The following is a 23397-nucleotide window of genomic DNA, read 5'->3' as shown; positions in this document are numbered from 1 at the left end:
CTTTGGGGACTTTCTCTCTCACTATCAGAGGACAGTAGCCCCTGTTCCTGCGTAGCTAGCTAGGCTTTTGCCCGTGGCACAACCTGAGCACTATATCCTTGCAAACCTGCTAGTAGCCTACTGCTGCTGCTCTCTCTCTCTCTCTCTCTCTCTCCCTCTCTCCCTCCCTACACATGCAGGCTTCCCCATGCACAAACACCAGCATATTACGCACAAGCGAATCCACTCGTCGCCCTTGACATCACCCCCACCCCCATCCATGCTCTTTATTCTCTGGCAGCCTTCTTTATATGCACCCCCGCCCCCTCCCCACTCTCTACTCTTAATCCAATTAGTTCCCCTGAGAGTCCCCTATCTCTCTCAACATTTGTCTCATACGCAGGAAGCACAACATTTGGCACGCACAAGCTCTCTCTCTCTCTCTCTCTCTCTCTCTAAATCCACTTTGTGTAGTACTCCCCCCTCTCAAAAAGAGCTCATTTCACATCTCCACATGCCCCTGCTCAGTTTTATGTTTGCTGCTTTTGCGCTCATGTGTTGCCCCCCGGTTTAAAGCCCCCTCCGTCTCCCCACCTGCAATAATACATCACTCACCCCTCTCCACCATGTCCAGCTTGGCTTGCTTTGTACGCGGTACTCAAATGATCCCCGCAGGCATCGCCACTTCCTTTTGATTTGCCCCCAGCCCCCAATCTTTTGCCTGCATCAGCTTCCCCCAGGTCTTTCTCAAAGCAAAAACAACACACACACATTCCCTTGCCGACAATCAATCTTCAGTCTTGCAGCGAATGTGCAGTGCTTCATTAAACCTTGCCATTTGTATCGCAGGCTTTATAATATAAATGGAAGCTTCCACACACTGCTGCATCGCCGGGGCGGCGTGCTGCAGGTTTAATGGAAGCTGATTGAAAGGAGAACATAAGAAAAGGTGAGAGAGAGAGAGAGAGAGAGGGAACATGAAGAGGGAAACTACTGATGAGGACGGGGACACGGGTGTGATTTGTACTAAGCAAAGTGGAAGTACTGCAAGGGTGGCGTGTGGGCGGTCACCTTTTGACAGTACAACCTGCGTAGAAGAGCTGGAGAATGGCAGCTATGGCGATGGCAACAGGCATGAAGCGGACGTGCAGGTGAGTCTTATTAATGATGGGAATATAATGCGTGGAGCGGGTGGCAGCAGCAGCAGCTCGTGGGTAGCATCACCTAAGAGGCCCAGAGAAGAGAGGAAAGCGTCGTCTTCGCTTTCACACTACGCGCATTTCTCAGCAGTACGAGCACCTGCTCATCATGGGGCCATGCTCAACATTTACGATCAAGCTCAAGTACAATTTCAACAAGACGATGATGATGAGCAGCTTGGCACTGCTGCAGGTGAGACGTCCCCCTCTCACTCCTCGGCCATGGATTGGGTCGCCGCTGCAGAATATTTTCATGAGCAGCAGCTTAATCCCAACCCCATTGCTGCCTCTGCCTGCATTAAGCTCCGCCCATCTCTTAATCAAGCACCTAATCATCACCAAGCAGCTCTTAAGCAAGCACGTAATCACCACCAGTATAATTGGTCGCATCAGGCTGTTGATACGGCAGCCATCAGTGATCAAGCTTATTATGATGACGATGATAGTTTCAAGTCAGAGAACGTTGCAGCTGGTGATCGCCATAGCCACTTCCACACGCGCATAAGCTCGCCATCTACCGCTAATGAAAACCATGGCAGCGGGCCGCCGCGATTGCTTGACCTAGCTCATCTGCAGCGACCAAGGCTCGAATTAAACAGCAGCTACACAGGCGAGGAGGATGAAGAGCCAGCGGAGTTTTCCCCTGGTCCGCCATCGCTGATCACGGATGAGTATAGCAGCAGCGTACCATTAAGCATGCAGCGGAGATCAGCTTCGGATCAGCTGTCGCTGAAGCTTTTCGGGTTTGACGTGGGTCAGAAGGAGGCGCATGATGATGAAGACCGGGGCTTGATGGCAAATAGAGACGAAAGGGAAGAGGATCAAGAAGAGGCAGCAGCAGAGCAAGAGAGGGAGACAGAGGGCGAGGCAGCAGATGCGCAGAGAGATGAAGAGCTAGGCGTCGCCGCTGCGGGGGCAGCAGTGGTGGAGTATGGGAGAAAATTTGAGTGCCATTTTTGCATGCGCGAGTTTGCCAGCTCGCAAGCGTTGGGTGGCCACCAGAATGCGCACAAGCGAGAGAGGCAGCATGCCAAGAGGTTGCAAATGGAGGCCAGCCGGGCGGCCGCCCAGAAGGCGGCAGCGGCGGCCATGGTGGGCGGCTGCCGCCCTCTCTACATGTACGCTCCGCAGACCCGCCTGCCCGCCGCCGCTCTCGTGGCGCCGCACTCTGCTCGCGCCTCCTTCTCCTACCCCCCCTCCTTCTCCCCTCCGCCCCGCCACTCCGCCAGCTGGCTCTACACGTCAGACCAACCCCCTCCCTCTTTCTCCCCCTTCAAAACGCCCCACGTGTCCGACGACCCTTTTTTCCAAACCACCCCCTCCTCCTCCTCCTTTGCGGCCTTTCACGCGGCAAGCACCCCACGGCTCCCCCGCTCATCCGTCCCAGGCTTCTTCCCTCAAGAACATCTTTCCTCCCCCCCTTCCCCGTGGCCTTTGCTTGTCCCATATCTGAACAACGGTGCCGCTACCGATGGGTCTGCTCACAAAGATGACATATCTCTTCATTCCTTCCACCATCATCAGCACCACTTCCATCCTCCCCCCTCTCTTGATGATCACTCTCTTGACCTCAAACTTGGCCTTGCCTAGCCCACATACCTAAGTTATACCTCCTTTGAATGCCTATCCCTAAATGAGAAAGTCCTTCACAATAGCTAACAAGAAAATTTTAGTACATGATGTGCAAGTAGTGACACAAATCCCTTAGCCCCTTTGTACCTTGTCACATAGATATTTGTAAAACCCCTTATAGAGAATGGCTTCTTTCAATTTGAACGTATCTTCCTTGCCACACTAATTTTAGGCTTGTTGTATTTTGAATATTTTCTGGTTACAAGCTAACAAACAAGGCCATGAATAAGCAAAATCCTTTCATTATGTTGGCCATGCTCTCATTCTAAACCATAGGGCACTCGAGAGCAAGGTCTATATGGTCTATTTGCTGGTTGTTTGCAACTATTCTACTTCCTACTAAAATTAGTTAAAATGTTGAAAATTAGCACAATGCTCATTCCATGTTCATAAGTGAAACTTAAGAGTGAGGATTGTGCTAATCTATGTCTTAAGTATTTGAATATACATTTTTGAGTTCTCAATGCTGGTTACTTCCAAGGCTGTGGAGTTTGAACATTTACAAAACCATAGCTAAATCTTGCAATGGTCTACTTTTGTTTGGGCAAGCTTCGAACCAAGGATGGAGCCCTTACAAATATATACAATTTAAGACTACTTCCTTTCTTATTTTTGGGACCTTTCTTGCTAGGATTTGTCACCTCTTGTGGAGGGGAGCCTAAGCAGTTTGAAATGTGTGTATTAAATGATCTCTCTCTCTCTCTCTCTCTCTCTCTCTCTCTCTCTCTCTCTCTCTCTCTCACACACACACACACACACACACACACACACACACACACACACAATGTTGGGCTCCATTTATTAGCTATGGCATTGATCTCTTTCGCAAGCATGTCCACCTCCCCCTCAATTCTTCTTTCTCTACCTATCCTAGATAAGCCTATCTACTTTGTGTATCTAGGTAGACTCTATTTCTACATGAATGGCATGTGGGCCATGAAAAGTCCAAGTACATCGTGTAAAAGCAGACAATTGCAAGTTTTAAAGGCACTCATGGATAGTGTCTTATGACCATATTTGGAAACATTGCTGCTAGATTCACAATACTAAAACGGTTGAGGTGTGAATGCCTCATTGTTGCATGTGAAGACAAGTGTAGGACTAAGGGGGGCACAACCCTAGGCAAGGCTGACTAAGCATATGTGGTTTAGGGACTCCTAAAGATATGCCAGATGGCCTATAAGAGAAGGAGTTTAGGTGGAGAATAGCATGCTTCAATCCCTAGTCCTCACAGTGGTCTCAGAGCAAGTCAAGTTCTTGAGGAATAGGGTTGTAACCACCACACATTTGCACATGCATACATGCATGGGCTCTCTCTCTCTCTCTCTCTCTCTCTCTCTCTCTCTCTCTCTCTCTCTCTCTCTCTCTCTCTCCAACCTTTCATGGCAAAATTGATTGCTGATGAGCCATGCGTGTAAGGGGGCTTGCACGAGAGGGAGGCACTAGGACCTTGATCGTTTGCATTACAAATAGTACCAGATGTGTGCATGATATCCCACTGGAGAAACTTGTTGCAATATCGTCTTTGACAGGGCATTGTACAATAATGCGCACAATGAATGACACTCTCCCTCTTTGCACTGCAGTTTGCCATGCTTGAGAGAAAAGCTTTTGTTTCACATGAAGGGAAAGGGTTGGGTGCCCAAGGATGTCAAGGCCACCCAAAGGGCCCTTCTTACCCCCCCACAAGGAAGAGGTACTGTAAGAGGTTGCATGGGCTCAGAGGCTTCAAGGTTTGAGAAGACAGGTCTGTAGCTCATAGCAAGCTTCTCAAGGAAGAGGTACACGGTTTGAGGAGCAAGTTCTATAGCTCTTGGAGTCAAGGTTCAAACAAAGCCAAAGGTACAACGAGTCTTTGAACTTGGAGGAGGTATAGAGAACCAAGGATACACACAAAGGTCTCAAAGCATATTAGAGTCCACGACTATGAGAAGAATTTAAAGCAAAACACGTTGCAATCACGGCTATGAGCCGAATTCAAAGCAAAGCACATTGCAATCCACGGCAATGAACCAAATTCAAAGCTAGGGGATAATGGTGATTACACTTTCTTTTCCATTGCTTTATTAATGCTTATGTGGTTTTCTTATTGTAGGAAAAGTATAATCAACAATAATGACATCCACTGCATTTGTTCTCTAGGTCAGATCTACTAGAGTTAGCTAACTTGCAAGCAAGGGTTTCAAGTGTTCATTCGCTCACCCTTACAAGATGCCATATATGTTCTCGACTCAAATGTTTATTGATTCTACAAATTTCCTTTCACAGATCGTAGATAGATTGTTTAAAAGGTAGAAAGTGTCTTTTATAAATAAAAAATTGAGGATCTCACAATGCAAGGCATGTCCAAGGGACCTACCCTTAAAAGCAGTGGCTAAAGACATAGTATGTGCATGTAGATATTGTGCTAGTTAGTTAGGATCTACTTTGAGATAGCAAGGCCATTCCATGTGAAGACACGCAAGAGCTTTTGGATTCAAGGAGCAAGGCTCAACCTTTGCAATCTCAAGGAGTGTTGCACATACAATTTGTTTAAGATGAAAAGTTTTATGTATGCTCTCCACATGGTGTGCATGATAAGGGAGGAGGTAGGAGCTTGAACCACCACAATGTTTCTTTTGAAGCAAGACTTGCGTATTAATTGTTCATGGATTTTATTTAGCCAATTTCAAGGCTCATCTCAAGCAAAGGGACTACACACAAAGCACCCTACATATCACATGTATTCAAGGTCTATCTTAGAAATCCCTAATCTGTAGATTTTTCTTGAATAAAACACGCCCTTTTCTTATTCAGCTATGGAAACCTTCTTTCTTGGGAAGAAAGGGTGAACTGAGAAGACTACCCACACAAAGCAGGTGTGGGCTTGGAAAGGGCCAAGGAAAGGACACCATAGCAAAGAGAAAATCATCCTCCCACGAAGAGGGAAACCCATTTTCTCTTTCCAAGTGCATGATCAGATGATGGAGATAGAATAACATCTCTATAGAGGAATCCTTCAGAGAAAGAGGCCAAATAGCCAAGCTTGAGGCCATCGTAGCTTCTCTCAAGGCGATTGTAGCTCGTTATGAGGCAAAGTACAACCAACCTCTTAACCCCCTAGCTACAATAGCTCGGGAGATATGTTGGGCGTCAATGAGCTTCTAGCTAATGAATATCAGTGCCAAGTCATATGAAGAGCACATGAATTACTCTATGTTGTAATTTTTATGAATCATGATCACCACTAAGTCCTTATGTCCCTATTTTGTGTAAATAGACAAATCATTTATTGAGTCTTTGTACTTTGTTTTTGCTACATAAACTTATATACCTGTGCCAGGCTATTCTTGACATCCATCTATCACACACAGTAGATCATCAATCTCCTGTAAGCCAGAGTTCTCTGATGTGACCTCTCAATCCATTTCATTAGCACTCACTCATTCTGTAGCAAGGCTTTTATGGGTCTACGGTGGGCGGAAGTGATATTGCACTGCCTCCATTCCAATCTTTGGTGGGGCATGAATTAAATACATGCTACAAAAGACATACAAGAGGTCTTTTGGCCTAAGGATTAATATGAGTCTTATGCTTAGAGTGAATTAAATCATAGGTAGAGCAACTATATTCACAATTTTCACTAGAGGATGCAACCAATAACACTCGAGTGGCCACATGCTAGAGTTCCACTTTTTTTTGGCATATTATTTTCACCACATTAGAGATGATTCCAGGCTCAATCGCTTCAATGTGCCATGGATATTCAAAGCTACCTTCTCTATCAGCATAATCAACATGTTGGTGAAAAGCCTCTCTACCCTCCTCACCCGAGAGCAAGCCCAAGAGAAACTATTCGTACAACTTTTTGAAGTCCCCATGGCCTCTCTATTAGAGCCTTAGTCATGTAGTTGGAGTTTGGGGTCCAAAGCAAATGCTTCCCCATACAAATGTGTAACCATTTGGGCCCAACATCTTTTTGTGGCCCCACTACTTGCACCTTCTCTCTAGAAATAAACTATTCAAATGCTTTTGTTTGTTTAATAGATTCATATATCAACCATTACACCTTGCCAGTTACAAATTTGTTAATGTCAACAATCCATAGGAGACCCACATAAGGATTTCTAGCACCACATACCTTCTCTATCGCCTAAAATAGGAGACTGGACAAGAGACACACAACTTTGGGTAGTGGTTTGATAACTTGGATACGTTGAGAGCCATCCCTCCCATCTTTCATTGGTGATTTTCTCTATCAATGTTGACTTAATAACCTACAAACCATCCCAAAACATAGTACTCAATTTCAAACCTAGTTTCACAACAGCCACACTCTCTCTTCCACTTTATCATTTTCCTCTTTCCCACACACCTACTCACTCTTACACATCCCTCCCTTTCCTTCCCTCACTCAAACCTACAATTTCCATGGCTTCTCCCACCCTCTTCACCATTACCCTTCTCTCTCATCCCTATAGTTCTTTTATGAACCTCTACATACATACACCCTCTCCATGTCTCTCTCTATTGCTTCTATGTTACAATTTCATTTACCTCTCCTAAAAATATCTAAAATTCAGCATCTTAACCATGATAACTTCTGCAAATTGAGGATTTTTTATCAACAAATCCTCTTTTCATCATGGTGGTCAACCGTGGCGGCGGCGTAAAGAAGCGAAGAAGAAGAAGAAGACCAGCGGTCATTTTTTCCACAATCTACACAAGGGTGAGTTCAAGCTTCTTCAAAGCTTCACCATCTCAATGATTCTCTTTTAATTCACCCCTCTTCCTTCATCAAATCAACTCACTCTACCCATTGTAAATGTAACATTAACTTTCTAGTGATTACTAACGACTAACATACTAACACAAAATAGCATTGACCTAACCATAAAAGACACCTCACCTCAAGACATGTGTATAGTAACACTCTCTCTCTCTCTCTCTCTCTCTCTCTCTCTCTCTCTCTCTCTCTCTCTCTCTCTCTCTCTTTCTCTTTCTCTCTCCTTACTTACTTTCACCTTATCTACCATCAATAATGCTCTCTTTTGAGCTCACACCCATGACTCAAGCAGACAAAGAAGGCCCGCAATGTTTTGATATTCAAAAAAATCATAATCCTGATTTGTTAGCTTGTAAATTAGGATTTCCAATAATCTTTATGAGGGGTCTCCAACCTATAAATAGACCCCTCTCCTTCTTGTAAAACAACCTCCAATATCTCACATAGCACCCCAACACTCTATGCGTGAGGAGAGACTTAGGTGTAGCAACCACTTGTGAGCTTCACTCTTGGTGTGAGAGAAGCCTTCAAGCTACACATTGTAAGTGAGAGAGCAAGAGTTCCACAAATCTCAAAACCACTATTGTATATGCTCCTTCATCATCAATAAATTGAGGTTTGGTGCATCAAAGGCGTGATTCGACGTTCAAATCTTCGTCCTTCCATTTGTGCAATACGGTTTGGTGAATTCAAGGTGACTTGTGTATTTTAAGTCTTTATCGGTTGATCTCGATTTTAGAAAGTGTTTTAGTGTGTTTTTCATTGCCATTTTTTTGTCCATTGTAAGAGGGTATTGTGGTGAGAGGTCTCCCACACCCTAAGACATTGTGTGTGTGTTTTGGCAATGTTTAGCAATCACTAAGCATTGAGTGAGTTTTGTACAAGTTCTATGATAGCATCATAACGAACCATCTCCATTTGCAAGTCACAAATAAGGTATTACGCAAGATCCTTTCCTCTCTCTCTTCCCTTTGCTCTAGCTCCCTCTGGTCCATTTCATGTGTGTCTTGGTGTGAGGTTGCTTGTGTGTGTTGTGTGGTGCATCTTCTTGGTTGTGCCAAAATCTCTCTTGCGTCCTAGTTCGCATACCATAACTAGGTGGTGCCCCTATCTTGTTTGGGTTTGGCTGTGGGTTTGTCGTTGTGTTGTGCTTGTGGTTGCCCCAGCCCCAATTGAGCAGCACGGGAGCCTTGAGGGGTGTTTAGAGGTCGCCTCTCTTGTTGCCCGCCCCGGACCGCTTCAATTTTGGTGCCCCCACGGAGGAACAGGCTTGTGTATGTTTTGTGAAGGCTCAACCTTTAGCATAATCAAGTAGCTTGCATGAATCACGAAAATTTGTATGATCCCTTCATTCCCATTGCAAGGCAAAAGGTACACATAATTGTTAGTACTAAGTTGCAATTTCAGCGAGTAATTCGTAGAATTTTAGGTCCTCTTAGGTTGGTAGAGATAAACGCATCAGTAAATCCTTTTATTTTGCCTCTCATTAGGTACGACCTTAGTTTGGACGTCTATATTTTTGTTTTGTTTTAAGAATTAGGTCATGCATAGACCATGGATAATGGCCCAGGAATACAGGTTTTTCCCTTTCATTTCACTCCACACATTAGAGTAAACATTGCAATTAGTAGAAAAATCCATTTTCAACAACGTATGGTATTCATGTTTGGTGCCCAAAGAGTAGGAGAAATTCTCGCGTCACCAAACCCTGTCATTCTACCTCTTATTGATTATCATAGGTCATTTGATGTGAATATTTTTATTTTATTATAGAATAGATTGCAATTTAGAAAATATTATTGTGTAAATCTTTTAAAGAAAGAAAAAACAAAAACGTGTCACTTTGAAATCAATTCAATGGAGAGCCAACGCCAAATGTCTGGATATCCTCTTTTCTTTGGAGAGCCTGGAGAGGATGCAGAATTATTTTTAGCAAATTTCAAGATGTCTTGCCGTATCAAGAGGATAGTAACCGATCAAGAACGTGTAGAAATGTTTGAGGTGGTCCTTAGGAAAGATGCTAGTACTTGGTTTGACTCTTTGCCCGAGGAAGTTAAGGGGAATTACACAGAAGTTTTGAATCGTTTTAAGAGATACTTCTTTGATCCCCAAAACACTCAAAAACTATGGCAATACATTGTTTCTCATAAGCAAAAAGACTTAGATGACTACTACTTGTACAAGCAAGAGTTTCTACGTCTTTGGGCTCTATGGGTACGAAATGTTGCTAACCCTGGTGATGGTGAAGAATTTTTAAAGAAGGAGAGGTTCATAGCCGGACTCTTTCCTGACCTTAAGGTAAAAGTTGAGGCTGATGCAGCTGAAACTAGGGCTGCTGAGAAATATAGGAAACTCAAGTGCTTAAGGGGGGAGGTTCCAATAGAAGGTCTTAGACCCAAAGGTAAGTCACAAGCATCAACATCTAAGGAGCTTCCTGAGGTAACGGCGGAAGTGATTGAGAAGTTAAATGAATCTTTAAGCAGCTTGTCAATTCACCTTGCACAAGCTGTAGGTCCAAAGGGACAAGCAAAGAAGTCTAAAGAGCGAGACCCACGACCTAGGAGAGTCTTGCAATGTTGGAATTGCGGTGAGTCTGGACATGGGATGTATAATTTTCCTTGGCCCCGTGGGGAGCCAGGGAGACCTAACTTGAATTACCCAGTGATGAATGCAGGTGAAGGAACTAGTCAGCAACCACGGCTTATACAAAGGCCAAATGGAGCAAGACCACCTCCACAAAGAGTGGAAGGAGTTCCACCTTTGCCAGACCCAAACGTGCATGTGGTAGAGGTGACAAATTCAAGAGAGGTTGACATGGAAGCAAATGGCATTAAGCGTGGCCGAGGGAAAGGTAAGGAGAAAGAAGGAGTTACATCACAAAGTGACCATGGACGAGAAAAGAAGGCAAAGGAGACCAAGGAAGCTAAGAGGACTCGACGTCGTATCAACCTCCAAGACTTTTCTCTTGGACATGGAATGGCTCCATACAACCTGTTGGAAGACATGAGAGGTAAGGGTCCTGATATCTCATGGCCTCAATTTCTTGCATTATGTTCACAAGTTAGGAGGGATTTAACAAGGGCAGTTAGCACTAGGAGAAAGGTAAAAGAGAGTGTGCCTGTTGTAAAAATTGCACAAGCTGAAATGAATGAGGACATTACACCTGTGCTAGATTGTTACATAAAAGGGAGATTGGTTCGGAAAGGTCTAGTGGATGGGGGTGCACAAATTTGCATCATGACAGAAGGACTCATGCAAAAACTAGGCATGCACATCCATGAGACACTTGAAATTAAGGTCAAGATGGAAAACAATAGCAAGGCTAGGTGCGTAGGCATTTGTAAAAATGTTTTTGTGGAGGCCTTTGGCATTAAGAAGGCAGTGGATTTTTATGTCATGTCTACCAAAGGAAATGGTTACCCATTTATCCTAGGGAGACCATGGCTAATGAAAATGCGAGCTTTGCAGGATTGGGAGAGTGGAAAGCTAATTTGTAGGAACGACAATCATAAGAAGGTTGTCTTTGACATGAAGGAGCAACGCCAAGAGGAGCTCCATGAAGAATCATCTCAAAGTGAGACAGAAGAAGGTTGGACCGATAACACTTCAGAAGAAGAAAGTAGTGGCAGCATTACTGAAGAGGAGTCTTCCATCGAAGTCATGGGGGTAAGGTTTAAGCCAAGCAACCAAGAGACCTCTTGTCAAGGCTTGGAGGAGGTAGGTCCTCAAGAGAACGAAGGTGTTCAAGATGAAGGGATGCTGGAAGGTATGCTATCAACAACACTTACAAAGGATGAAAGAGAGGAGTTCAAATGTGTGCTAAGGAAGTTTCCTAGGCTTTTTGCTAAAGACTACACCGACGTGCGTGGGGTAGATGTTGTTCAACACAAGATTGAGTTAAAGCCTGAGGCCACACCTAAAGCTCAGAAGCTACGAAGGCTAGGAGTTATAAAGGAGCAAGCTCTACTCAAGGAGGTAAGAAATCTTCTAGCAGCAGGTTTCATTTATCCAGTGGAGAATTCAGAGTGGGTCTCTCCTGTTGTTGTCACTCCTAAGAAAAATGGGAAGTGGAGGGTGTGTGTGGATTACCGTCCCCTCAATGAGGCAACAAAAAGAGATCACTTTCCCCTCCCATTCCAGGATGAGATACTAAATGAGGTAGCTGGTCATGAGAAGTACACTGTGTGCGATGGTTACTCAGGTTACTTTCAAATAGGGATTGCATTGGAGGATCAATTGAAAACAACCTTTATCACTCCTTGGGGTTGTTATGCTTTTAGAGTCATGACATTTGGTCTGACAAATGCTCCTGCAACATTCCAACGTTTCATGAACATGGTGTTTCAAGCATTCTTTGGAAAGTCAATTAGGGTGTTCATTGATTATTTCTGCATTTATAGCTCAAAATCATTGCATCTACAAAGGGTAGAAGAAGGTTTAAAGAAGCTCTACGACATGGGAGGTCAACTCAACCCCGACAAGTGCCACATAGGTGAGGATGAAGTGATCTTGCTCGGTCACAAGGTTTCCGATAAAGGTATTGAGGTGGATCCTTCAAAGGCAAAGGCTCTTATTGAGCTCCCATCACCGAAGAGTCTTAAGGAGGTCATCTCTTTCATTCAAAAGATGAAGTATATGTCACGCTTCATTCACTTAGCCTCGGAGTTGCTTCATCCTTTGCAAAAGTTGACACAACAAGTAGAATTTGCATGGTCTGATGAGCTTGAAGAGTATTTTTGTAACATTAAAGTCATTTTGTCAGAGCTACCAACACTCATGCCTCCTTGTTGGGAGTACACATTCTTTGTTAGCTCTAGTGTTGGAAGGGAAACAATTGGTGCTGTGTTGCTACAACAAGATCCCCACAGTACAAGGATGCGACCCATCTACTTTGCTAGTAGGGTCATGAATGCTTTGGAGAGAGACTACACAGAAGCAGAACTCATGATGCTTTCTCTCATGTTTGCGGTGAGAAAGTTTAGATCCTACCTGCTACCAAAACCTTTTGTAATTCTCACTGCAGAAAATTTGTTCCCTTGGGTGTCATCTCAAATGAATCTTAGTACTAGGATCTCAAAGTGGATTATGGAGTTGCAAGAGTTCCAATACTCTTTCAAGGTAGAAGATAGTGTGCGTGCACAATTGGCAAGGATTCTCACTTATAGGGTACATGAGAAGGAAATTAAGGTGCCTCAAGTAAAGACCCTACCATTGCCACCATCAAAAAGTATTCCCAATGCTTTTACCTTGTTCTTTGATGGAGCTTTTCAACGAGCCACAGGGAAAGCAGGGGGAGGGCTAGTGTTGCTCAACCCAAGTGGAGTGGTGGTCATGAAAGAGAAGGTCAATCTACCTGGTTCAACTAGCAACAATGAAGCAGAATATGACACACTACTTCATGGTTTGAAGATGTGCATTGGCCAAGGGATAAAACGTCTCATGGTAAAGGGAGATGCACTTCTCATTGTTAAACAGATTTTAGGCATTTGGGCATGCAAGAATGAAAGCTTAAGGACAAAAGTTCATGCCATTCGTAGGATGTTTAATCAGTTTGAAGAAGTGCAACTATATCATATTCCGAGGAAACAAAATGAAGATGCCAATTTACTTGCACAACAAGCAGTTACATGTGTTGAGAGAGAAGTGCAGGTCATCATGGTGGCAGCAGCTGTCAAGCAACCGAGATACCAGGGATTGGAGTCATTGGCTCCCATTATTGGCTACATTTTGGAGGGTGAGTTTCCACAAGACTTCACGAAGGCTCAGAAGAGGAGACTCATGAAGAAGGCAAGTTTCTATCTCTTCCTAGAAGGATCCCTCTATCAAAGAGGGAAGGATCAAGTGTGCAGAAGAGTACCAAATATCGAGGAAATTCCAACCATTCTAAAAGGTTTGCATGAAGAGGCATGTGGTGGTCATTTTGCCCAAGAATCAACTGTGAAGAAGATTTTGCTTGCGGGGTATGTTTGGCCAAGCTTGCATGTGGATGTTCAACATTCGTGTAAAAGCTGTCACAATTGTCAGATAAATGGAAATAGAAGGTTGGTGCATGGCCCGAGGCAAATAGTGCTTGCAAATGGACCCTTTGAAAAGTGGGGCATTGATGCTATGGGTCCTCTGCCTAGGACAAAAAATGGTAAACTCTACATTCTAGTGGCTGTAGACTATATGACTAGGTGGGTGGAAGCACAAAGTGTGGCAAAGGTAAATGAGAGGACAGTGAGCAAATTCGTCTACACTCACATTTGTTGTAGATTTGGCACACCTTTGGAGATTGTTTCTGATAATGGTCCAGGGTTTAGAAAGGGATTTCTCACAGAAGTCTGTGAAGAACTTCGCATTCTACATCGTCACAGTACACCCTACTATCCCCAATCAAATGGTTTGGTAGAAAAAGCTAATGGTTTCATTGCAGGCATCATTAGAAAGATGGTGAAAAACAAGACAAAGTTGTGGGATGACTTCTTGGATGGTGCCTTGTGGGCGTATCGAACCACATATAGGGAAGCCACAGAGTTCACACCATTTCACTTGGTCTATGGTCAAGAGGCTTTACAGCCAATTGAACTAAACATTCCAACAATGCGACTTCATGGCAAATCAGCACAAGATGATCAAGAAGCATGGATGGATCGACTTCTTACCTTAGCTGAGCTTGAGTGGAAAAGAGAAGCAGCATACGAGTGCTATAAGAGGAAAGCCACACAGACAAAGGAGAAGCTTGACAAGAAACTGAAGGACAAAGGCATCAATGAAGGAGATCTTGTGCTAAGGTATGACAATCAACTCGATAATCGTTTTGATGCCAAATTTGAAACAAGATGGCAGGGGCCATACATAGTCAAGAAGGCTTTCAATTCAAGTTACTATCAACTTATGGACTTGAATGGGAAAGAGCACTCCAGGAAGGTAAACGGCTATCGCTTGAAGCCTTACTTGAGTCGCCTTCTACCAAAGGATCTACCAGAGCAAAAGGCAACTATCCCATGTAAGTATTGTTCCATGAAGCATGAGTGTAACACAAACCAAAATTCCAAGGGGCCAAACAATGAAGATCTTGTCAAGGACTCTGAAGCACTCTCTTTGGAAAAGATTCTTTATGATGGTACATGAATATACCATCATCCTGGGGGAGGGCTAATGATAGCCGTTTTTCGGCTCTCTGTGATTGCCATAGTGAGTTATCCCCCCCTATCAAATCACTCAAACACTGTGGTTACCCTCACCCTTTCACTGTATATAGGTGCGTGTGAGTTAGGGGACTTTTCCCATATCTCCTTACTGAAATAAAAAAACCTCAATTAGCTAGTCATTGGGCTAGTTGAGCCAAAAAAATAAAAAATATAAAAAATATAAGTATATTATGGCCCATGCGTATGTAAATATTTCTTTGTATATAGGGCCTAAATAAAAGATTTTTTCATAATTATTTTGGTATTTATTTAAATATTTTTACCTAGGTGTGTGTTATTTATGCTCTGTACATTGCCTCACCATTACCACAATTTTTCTTACCATTTTTCATACTCTTTATTCCATATAGAAATATTTTCATGTAAGCTTCTCTTATATTTGGTGTAACTCCACCCCAACAAAAATCCAAAAAAACTAGTTTTATTTATGTGTATATTTTTTCACTATTGTGATTTTTCCCTTCCTACATCTATTTTGTTTTTTTTCTAAAAAATTAGAACACCAAAAATATTTATCTTTTTATGGTAGCCTCATAATGAGAGAGATTTCTTTTGACCCCTTTATATTTTTTCCACTTATATTATTTATATTTGACATATACATATTTTTTAGACCCCTCAATATTTGATTTTCTTAGTTGTACTATTCACTTATATCATGATCTCAACAATATCTTCAATTATAGACCTACCAAATAAGGTCAAGGGTAGGTGGCATGCATACATGCACTATGGAGGGCTCACTCTTGGAGGTATTCAAAAGAATCATCCAAAGAAGGACCCCACAAGGACCTTGTGCAGTGGAAAAAAACGGTCGGTTTTGCTGAATTTTTAAAGTTCACTTGCTCTCCGAATTTGAAAAGGTGATACAAACAAAAGTTGTAGCTCGTGGGCTGAACTTTTGCCTCAAATTTTTTCATATTTTTTTGAGCTACGAGCTGTGAGCTATGATTTTATTAGTGGACCCCAGTTTTCCCATGCTATGCAGCCACACTCTCTCTTCCACTTTATCATTTTCCTCTTTCCCACACACCTACTCACTCTTACACATCCCTCCCTCTCCTTCCCTCACTCAAACCTGCAATTTCCATGGCTTCTCCCACCCTCTTCACCATTACCCTTCTCTCTCATCCCTATAGTTCTTTTATGAACCTCTACATACATATACCCTCTCCATGTCTCTCTCTATTGCTTCTATGTTACAATTTCATTTACCTCTCCTAAAAATATCTAAAATTCAGCATCTTAACCATGATAACTTCTGCAAATTGAGGATTTTTCATCAACAAATCCTCTTTTCATCGTGGTGGTCAACCGTGCCATGATGGTGTCTGCCGCGGTCATTTTGCTCTAGATATCACCAGTAGGAAGATTCTACAAGCAGGATACTCTTGGCCTAGTTTGAACAGGGATGTACACCATTGGTGTAAAACATGTAAGACTTGTCAAGTGGCTAGTGATCGCACACTAACCTATGAACCACAAACTCCTATCATCTCATATGGTCCATTTGAGAAATGGGGATTAGATGCAATCGGTCCTTTACCAAGGGCCCAATCAGGTAAACTGTACATCATAGTGGGTGTAGACTACATGACTCGATGGGCAGAGGCAACAACAACCACCCGCATTATAGCCCAAGAGGTAGCAAAGTTCATTTTTGAGCATATCTCTTGCCGTTTTGGCACTCCTCTTGAGATAATATCAGATAGAGGTCCAGGTTTCAGAGGCGGTTTGGTGGGAGAACTGATGAAGAAGTTAGGCATCACATGCCGACATTCCCCACCATACTATCCACAATGCAAATGGTCTAGTAGAGAAGGTAAATGGAATGATTTTTAAAATCATCACAAAACAGGTGAGCAATCACACAGGAGACTGGGATAAACATCTCATGGCGGCTCTTTGGGCCTACCGAACAATGTTCCGAACATCACTAGGTTTCACCCCTTTCCATCTAGTTTATGGGAAACAGGCAATTCTACCCATTGAGGTACAGCTAGCCAGCTTACGAGTCTTGGCTAGCCAGATACAACACCCAATCGTAAATCTCTGAAACCATATCCTGGATTTGGAGAGGCTCCAACTAGATAGGGAAGAAGCCATCAATCACTATGCAGCACAGACAGAACGACGCCGGCTCACTTTCAATCAAGGGCTTAAAGAAAAGGGACTGGAAAAAGGTATGTTAGTGCTGAGATACGACAACAGATTGGACACCAGGAAGGACAAGAAATTTCAACCCAGATGGGAAGGACCAGTTGATGGCATGATCATACACCTTTGTTAAGAATTCATCATCTTTTATTTTAGAGAGGTATCAAATGCCTCTAAAAACGTTGAGCCCTTATGACAAATTACCATTATGTTGATCAATGACTTTTTTGGAAATTGGTCAGCCCATCTAGCACCATAGTAAAGAAAACATTGGCTCAAAACCAAGCATTATTTTCTTCAATATCTCCTCCATGGTACCCTTAACCTTATCCACAAATTTTGTGTGCATTTTGTCATACTCACCCCTTATTTTGCAAAGGTTTTGAAGTAGGCATTGAAGCATCCCTAAGAAGGGAATTTTTCAAATCCTACACACCATAAAAGCCTTTGTCCACTTTAGGTGCAATGCATATAGGTCTTGGATTTATAGCATTTCTTGCAGTGTTTGTGGGGTGATGGGCTTACTCCTTGCACCTGGGACTTGGTTATGTTGATCCTTCAACAATTTGGAAAAGTAACCTCCGACCATTGATGTCTTCACCAGGGATTTCAAATTCACGTGATCATGTGTTTTTTTTGTGATCACACTGATAATTAACAAAGTTCTTAATTCACAAGTCTTCACATTAACAAAAACTGGCATGGTGCCAACTTGAAGAAGACCAGAAAGCTCGGTGAGATTTGCCCACTGGGATAGATTTGTTGCCCACCGGGCCCCGCTGGAATACTTCAGATACCTGAAGGGGGCTACGGCCCTGACGGTCCCGCTTCGTTGCTTGGCGAGCTTCTAGGGTACCTATATATAGGGCCCCTAGGGGCCCCATTCTCTTCACAGTTCTATCCTCTCAAGTTTGATTTGCACAGGTATCCAGGCAAAGAGTCCTCACAAGGAACAAAGAAAACTAGGGGCCCCATTCTCTTCACAATTCTATCCTCTGAAGTTTGATTTGCACAGGTATCCAGGCAAAGAGTCCTCACAAGGAACAAAGAAAACTACGGTATAAATTTTAGTTTAATTTTGTAAGCTCTTTTACTATTTTGTTTTAGATTGATATACTTTTTTTTAATAACTATTTTTTAAATTTTAAAAGTAAGTTGATCTTGCTTTTCACGTAGCCATCGGTCCTAATATTGGACCTGAAGTGTTGTTGTGAAACGCTAGACCAGTCAGCACTGTTTTATAATGTGTCGATTGTGTTCACTTCGGCATCGGTTCTATTTTGGATCGGAAGTGTCGTTGTTGAACATAGTTGGTTACATTTAATTTATAGGTAGTTCTAGTAACCTTGTTTTTGGCATCAGTCCTATTATTGGAATGGGAGTGTCGTTGTACAAGCTAATAGAAATACTATCTATGTTTTATGAGTGCTATACATGCTCATAGGCTAGTTCAATGTTTCTTTTGGCATCAGCCCTACTACTGGACTGGAGGTGTCATTATATTCATCAAATGATGCCCTTTCTTTTTAGGCTAGTTTGGTGTTTCTTTTGGCAACAGCTCTACCATTGGGCTGGAGGTGTCGTTAGATTCATCAAATGATGCCTTGCCTTTTAGGTTAATTTCGGTGTTGCTATTGGCATCAACCCTATCATTGGGTTGGAGGTGTAGTTAGTTGCATTGAATGACGTCCTTGCTTTTAGGCTAGTTTGGTGTTTCTTTCGGCATCAACTCTACCATTGGGCTGGAGGTGTTGTTAGTTTCAAACAATGCCCTACTTTTTAGGCTTAGTTTGGTGTTGCTATCGGCATCAACCCTACTATTGGGTTGGAGGTGTTTTTAGTTGTTTTGAATGATGCCATATCTTGTTGGGTTAGTTCAGTGTTGGTCTCAGTATCAACCCTACTACTAGGTTGGAGGTGTCGTCACTCTCATTGAATGATTGCCTACTCTTTAAGCTAGTGTTGTCGTCAGTTTCAATGCATGATGCATATATTTGTTATAAAACTTAAACTCATGTTGTCTTTAAAAATCATAAAATATGTGTTGATTGCAGCAAACATGGATCCTGTGGAAATGAAGGAGTTAAAAACCAAGATCAGATCTCTGTTGGTCACGTGTATATGTGCCTTGACCACGGAGGAGATCACCTTTTTATTGGAGAGTGAGATGCGCAGAGATCGTTTCTTTGTTACGATAATTGAAGCAGTTCAGGTACACTTCTCAGCTGTAGAAGCAAAGGCTATCCGTAGGCTAATAGATAGTATTGTGGGCAATATGGCACAATGCTTAAGAGACTTGGGTTGTTGATGCACCGGCGGATGCAGATCTAGCCAAGCTACATCATTGGACTAATATATGGCATGTAGAGAGGTCAAAATCAAAAAGAGCGTGCAATATTGATGCTCAAGATGTCCATAGACACAAAGCTAGAACCATATTTTATTCAACAACCTCCTCTTAAGATACAGTAGGTGCAAGATCAGATTCAAAACCTGGGATGGATCATTTATTACACACTCGTTTTCTATCTCAATGTGCCATTGGTGTTACCTCACACCAGAAGCTATCAAACGTGGTCGAAAGCTTGGAAAAGGATGCTATGGAGTTGTGTTAGAGTGCAAAATCAATGCAGTCACTTGGTTGCTGCCAGAAGTGCAGTATGTGGTCAAAGATTTTAAAGGAGATGCAACAGAGAGCCGCCAATCTTTCGCTCTATAGTGGAGCGTGCAATTGTTCCATAGGGGCATCGTTAGATGCATTGCACAAACACACCAAGAGCCATGTTCCCTTGTTTTTCCTCGCTTCAATGGAATGGATCTGGGTGATAGAGTGTGTTCCACCATACTGGCGTCTCAAAAAGAAGATCCTAGACACCCTCCCATAGAGCAAGAGTTAGAGATGTGCAAGCATATGCTCAATTGGGTGCCTTCTTTTATGGATGCTCTGATGAAGACCATGGCACATGCACACAACAAAGGAATTATACACTCTGACTTGTACCCATGGAACATCATGACTGACTTCACTAAGGAAGGTGTGCCACATGTGGGAGTCATTGATTGGGCGTTGGCACTACGAGTTGGCATTGAGAAGCGAGCAACCAACATCAAAGACCCCATAGAGCATTCCCTACGTCCTTTGAGGGCCCCCTAGCTTTGCAACCCAAAAGCTGCTTGTTCATATTCGAAAGCCACTGACACCTATGCAGTTACTTTCTGCGTTGAGCAACTATGTGATTGGTGCAAAGGATTTTCGGAGCATTACAATGTGCCATGGCAAAAGCAAAAGCAAATTGATTGCGGCATGATTGCCTCTGTAATGCAGAAAAACTAATTTCACAGCCACCTAGGTAGAGAAAGACATTGATGAATATGAGTGAGCATTTAGATATGTTAGAGCTCAACTCGGAGATGTGTTTGTGTCTGCTTAGTGAGATGATGCTTAGATTTTAGTTACTCTAGTCACCTTTATAAACAGTAGTCTCTTTCAGATTATCTCAAATATGTAAATGGAGCTTTTTGTATATTCATGGACCATTGAGTTAAATTGTACCATTTTATAATGATGTAGTCATGGGGGAAAGTGACTAATACACAATGTGATGTGTCGTGATATTTTCTGTTGAATTTGTGAATCTGTATTCAAAAGTAAAGTCTTTTTGTAATGATGGAGCAAAGCGATCAATTAAAAATGTGGTGTGCTATTATACTTTTAGTTGAAATCTGGATCGCAAATAAAGTCACGGTGCACAATGATTAGTACAAAATGTGGTGTGCTGTGATAACTTAAACCAAGGTGTACAAATGGATTTGCAAATGTATCTGTGATGCAAACTTAAGTTCTATCGCACATTGAGATATTGTAAATGTGTTTGTGACAGGTATGGACGAGCACGAAAAATCGAAAAAATCATACGATCGCTTACATGCACTTACTGATGCAACTGGCCTGAATGACCAAGCGAGAGTTGCTGCAAGGACCAGTGAGTGGGCGTCGATGAATGGAAATAGTGGAAAGACATCAACAGAGACGTCACCATAGAGATGGTCAAGGAAGCATGGCCACATGTGTCTGACTTCTCTATCCGCAAGGGAAGATGGAAGCTGGATAAGTGTGTTGTGCCATCCATACACACGCATACCGAAGCTATATACCTTGCATGAACAGGGAGTACACTAAACCACATAGATTGTCCCTTGTGTTTTGCAAAGATGCTATACGTCCAATTTGTTCAGAATGAGCCAGTGGAATTCAGCAAGCAGAGCCCCCAATAAGAGCATAGTGGATATCCGAAGTGAGACAGTCAGAATATCACAAGAGGAGATTAGATATGCATTAGGTGGCTCCGCTATGCAACACATGACGCTTTGGAGAAATTGCAAACACAGCTTTGTACCTCCACATAGACGACGGGGGAAGGGGACTCAAGCAATAACAAAGAGTTACAGAGAGATATCAAGCTTCTCAGGCGTGAACGCCGTGAAATGGAGGAACGGGTTCAATAGCAATCGATCATACCAATGATCGAGCATTCTAACACATTGCGGCCACCTCCAGGTCACACTGAGGATGCAGTTGACCCTTGCCCGATTTGTGGACACTACAAAATAGCTTGTGGCCACATGGAAGCTTAAATATTGTGGACATACGTTGCTGGTACATGTCCACCATCACACGTTGTGTCTTCAAAATAAACTTCATCATCTTCCTTGCATTATCTATAGTGATTTTGAACCAATCAATGTCCTCTTTCTTATACCAGTCCTGCAACACAAGATTCAAGCTATGTGCATTGCAACCAAACGTATACAAGCTAGGAAAGAGCTCCTCCAAGAGACGACCTGCTGATCTACAGTTTTTGGCATTGTCCATTATGACCTGTACTACATTTTGGACACCAACTTTATGAATTGTTTCTATGATTATATCGGATATATAGCTCCCTGACTTTATCTCACCCGAGCTGTCAAGCGATTTAATAAAGAACTCCCCTTGAAGATTTTCCCTCGAAGATTGAATATCATAACATTAATTAGTGGTCTGCGTTGGACATTTGACCATCCATCACTGACTATAGTGCATCCTATTTGATCAACTGATTTCATCAACTTCTTTTTGGGTGTCACCGAAGCATTTATCCAAGAAGGTTGTCCGCATTTAATGATATGATGGAGGGGAAAAGTTAGCCCCATACTCACCAATCTTCTTCCATGCATGCTTCCATGACTCTTGTGTGACCATCAACATAGAAACACATGTAAAATAGATAGCTTGTGCAAGAACAGATTATGCCTCTTCAAGAGAAATTGATGGAAAGATTTTCTCTAGACTTACTTGCCTCGTTTTATGCATTTCAAACTGGTACTCGGGCGATCCATCTTGAGTGCTAGCTCTTTGTGTGTGTGTGTTGGTCAGCATGGAGGGTGCACCACTATTTTGTCTGCTTGAGGCAACACTGCCTTGGTGCTCTGAAGCATAACAACTTGGAGTCAGTATTCTAGGTCACCTTGCAGTGGCTACACCTCCTAACAATTCTCTCAAGCATTTTGTAGCACTCTCATGACCTACACCATTACATTTTTCTCCATTAGACCTATTAGTTGTTCCATTCCCTGATCCAAGAAAGTGTTCCCTAATATGAGGTGCACCTCCTGATTTTTCGTTGCCACATAATTTGCAACGCCAATCTATAAATGATCTTACATTCTCAACAAATCGCCACTCAGGCCCTGGCACCTTAGCATCGATGGCCTTGCACTTCCCTTTATTGGAAGCTCCATTGTTTGATACTTCACCATCAGTCGATGGGCGATTAGAAGTAGTTGCATTGATGTTCTAAGAGCAAGCATTGGCATCCATGACAAGTTCACAAGACACCTATACATTCATACAATCATAAAAATATTAAGTTTTTGAAAAATAGAATTTGATTGAACAATTGTACATAATATACATACAAACATAAAGCAAAAAATGAGCCCCAAGCACTTGCAACCACCTATACCCCCCACAAGGATGCTCCCTACCCAAACCTGTTTCCAGGCAAAAAGATACCCAAGGGAGGTAACTACACATAACAAACAATATGTAGGTGTAGTGATAAGGAGCACTCCATTTCAACCATAGAAATGAGCCCCAAGCACTTGCACCACCTATACTCTCCGCAATGATTCTCCCTACCCAAACCTGTTTCCAGGCGGATAGATACACAAGGGAGGTAACTATACATAATAGACAATACGTAGGTGTAGTGATAAGGATCACTCCATTCCAACCATAGAAATGATCCCCGAGCACTTGCACCACCTATACCCTCCGCAAGGATTCTCCCTACCCAAACCTGTTTCCAAGTGGATAGACACCCAAGGGAGCTAACTATACGTAATAAACAATGCATAAGTGTAGTGATAAGGAGCGCTCCATTCCAACCATAGAAATGAGCCCCAAGCACTTGCACCACCTATACCCTCC

The 23397-nt window shown here is 42.8% G+C and overlaps 1 protein-coding gene across 1 annotated transcript; it reads left to right on the top strand.

Annotated features, from left to right (window-relative positions):
* Nucleotides 1-330: 330 nt before the first annotated feature.
* LOC147456304 (uncharacterized) lies at nt 331-2958 on the top strand. Its single transcript, XM_086514823.1, has one exon. It carries the CDS (start codon nt 957-959, stop codon nt 2766-2768), a length of 1812 nt encoding a protein of 603 aa, XP_086370949.1. The 5' UTR covers nt 331-956; the 3' UTR covers nt 2769-2958.
* The last annotated feature ends 20439 nt before the right edge of the window (nt 2959-23397 follow it).

Source organism: Adiantum capillus-veneris, chromosome 6 (genome assembly GCF_014529385.1).
Source record: "Adiantum capillus-veneris isolate H3 chromosome 6, ASM1452938v2, whole genome shotgun sequence".
Classification (NCBI taxonomy): domain Eukaryota; kingdom Viridiplantae; phylum Streptophyta; class Polypodiopsida; order Polypodiales; family Pteridaceae; genus Adiantum; species Adiantum capillus-veneris.
The sequence above is the reverse complement of the archived record's forward strand: the minus strand, read 5'-3'. Positions and strand labels throughout refer to the sequence as shown.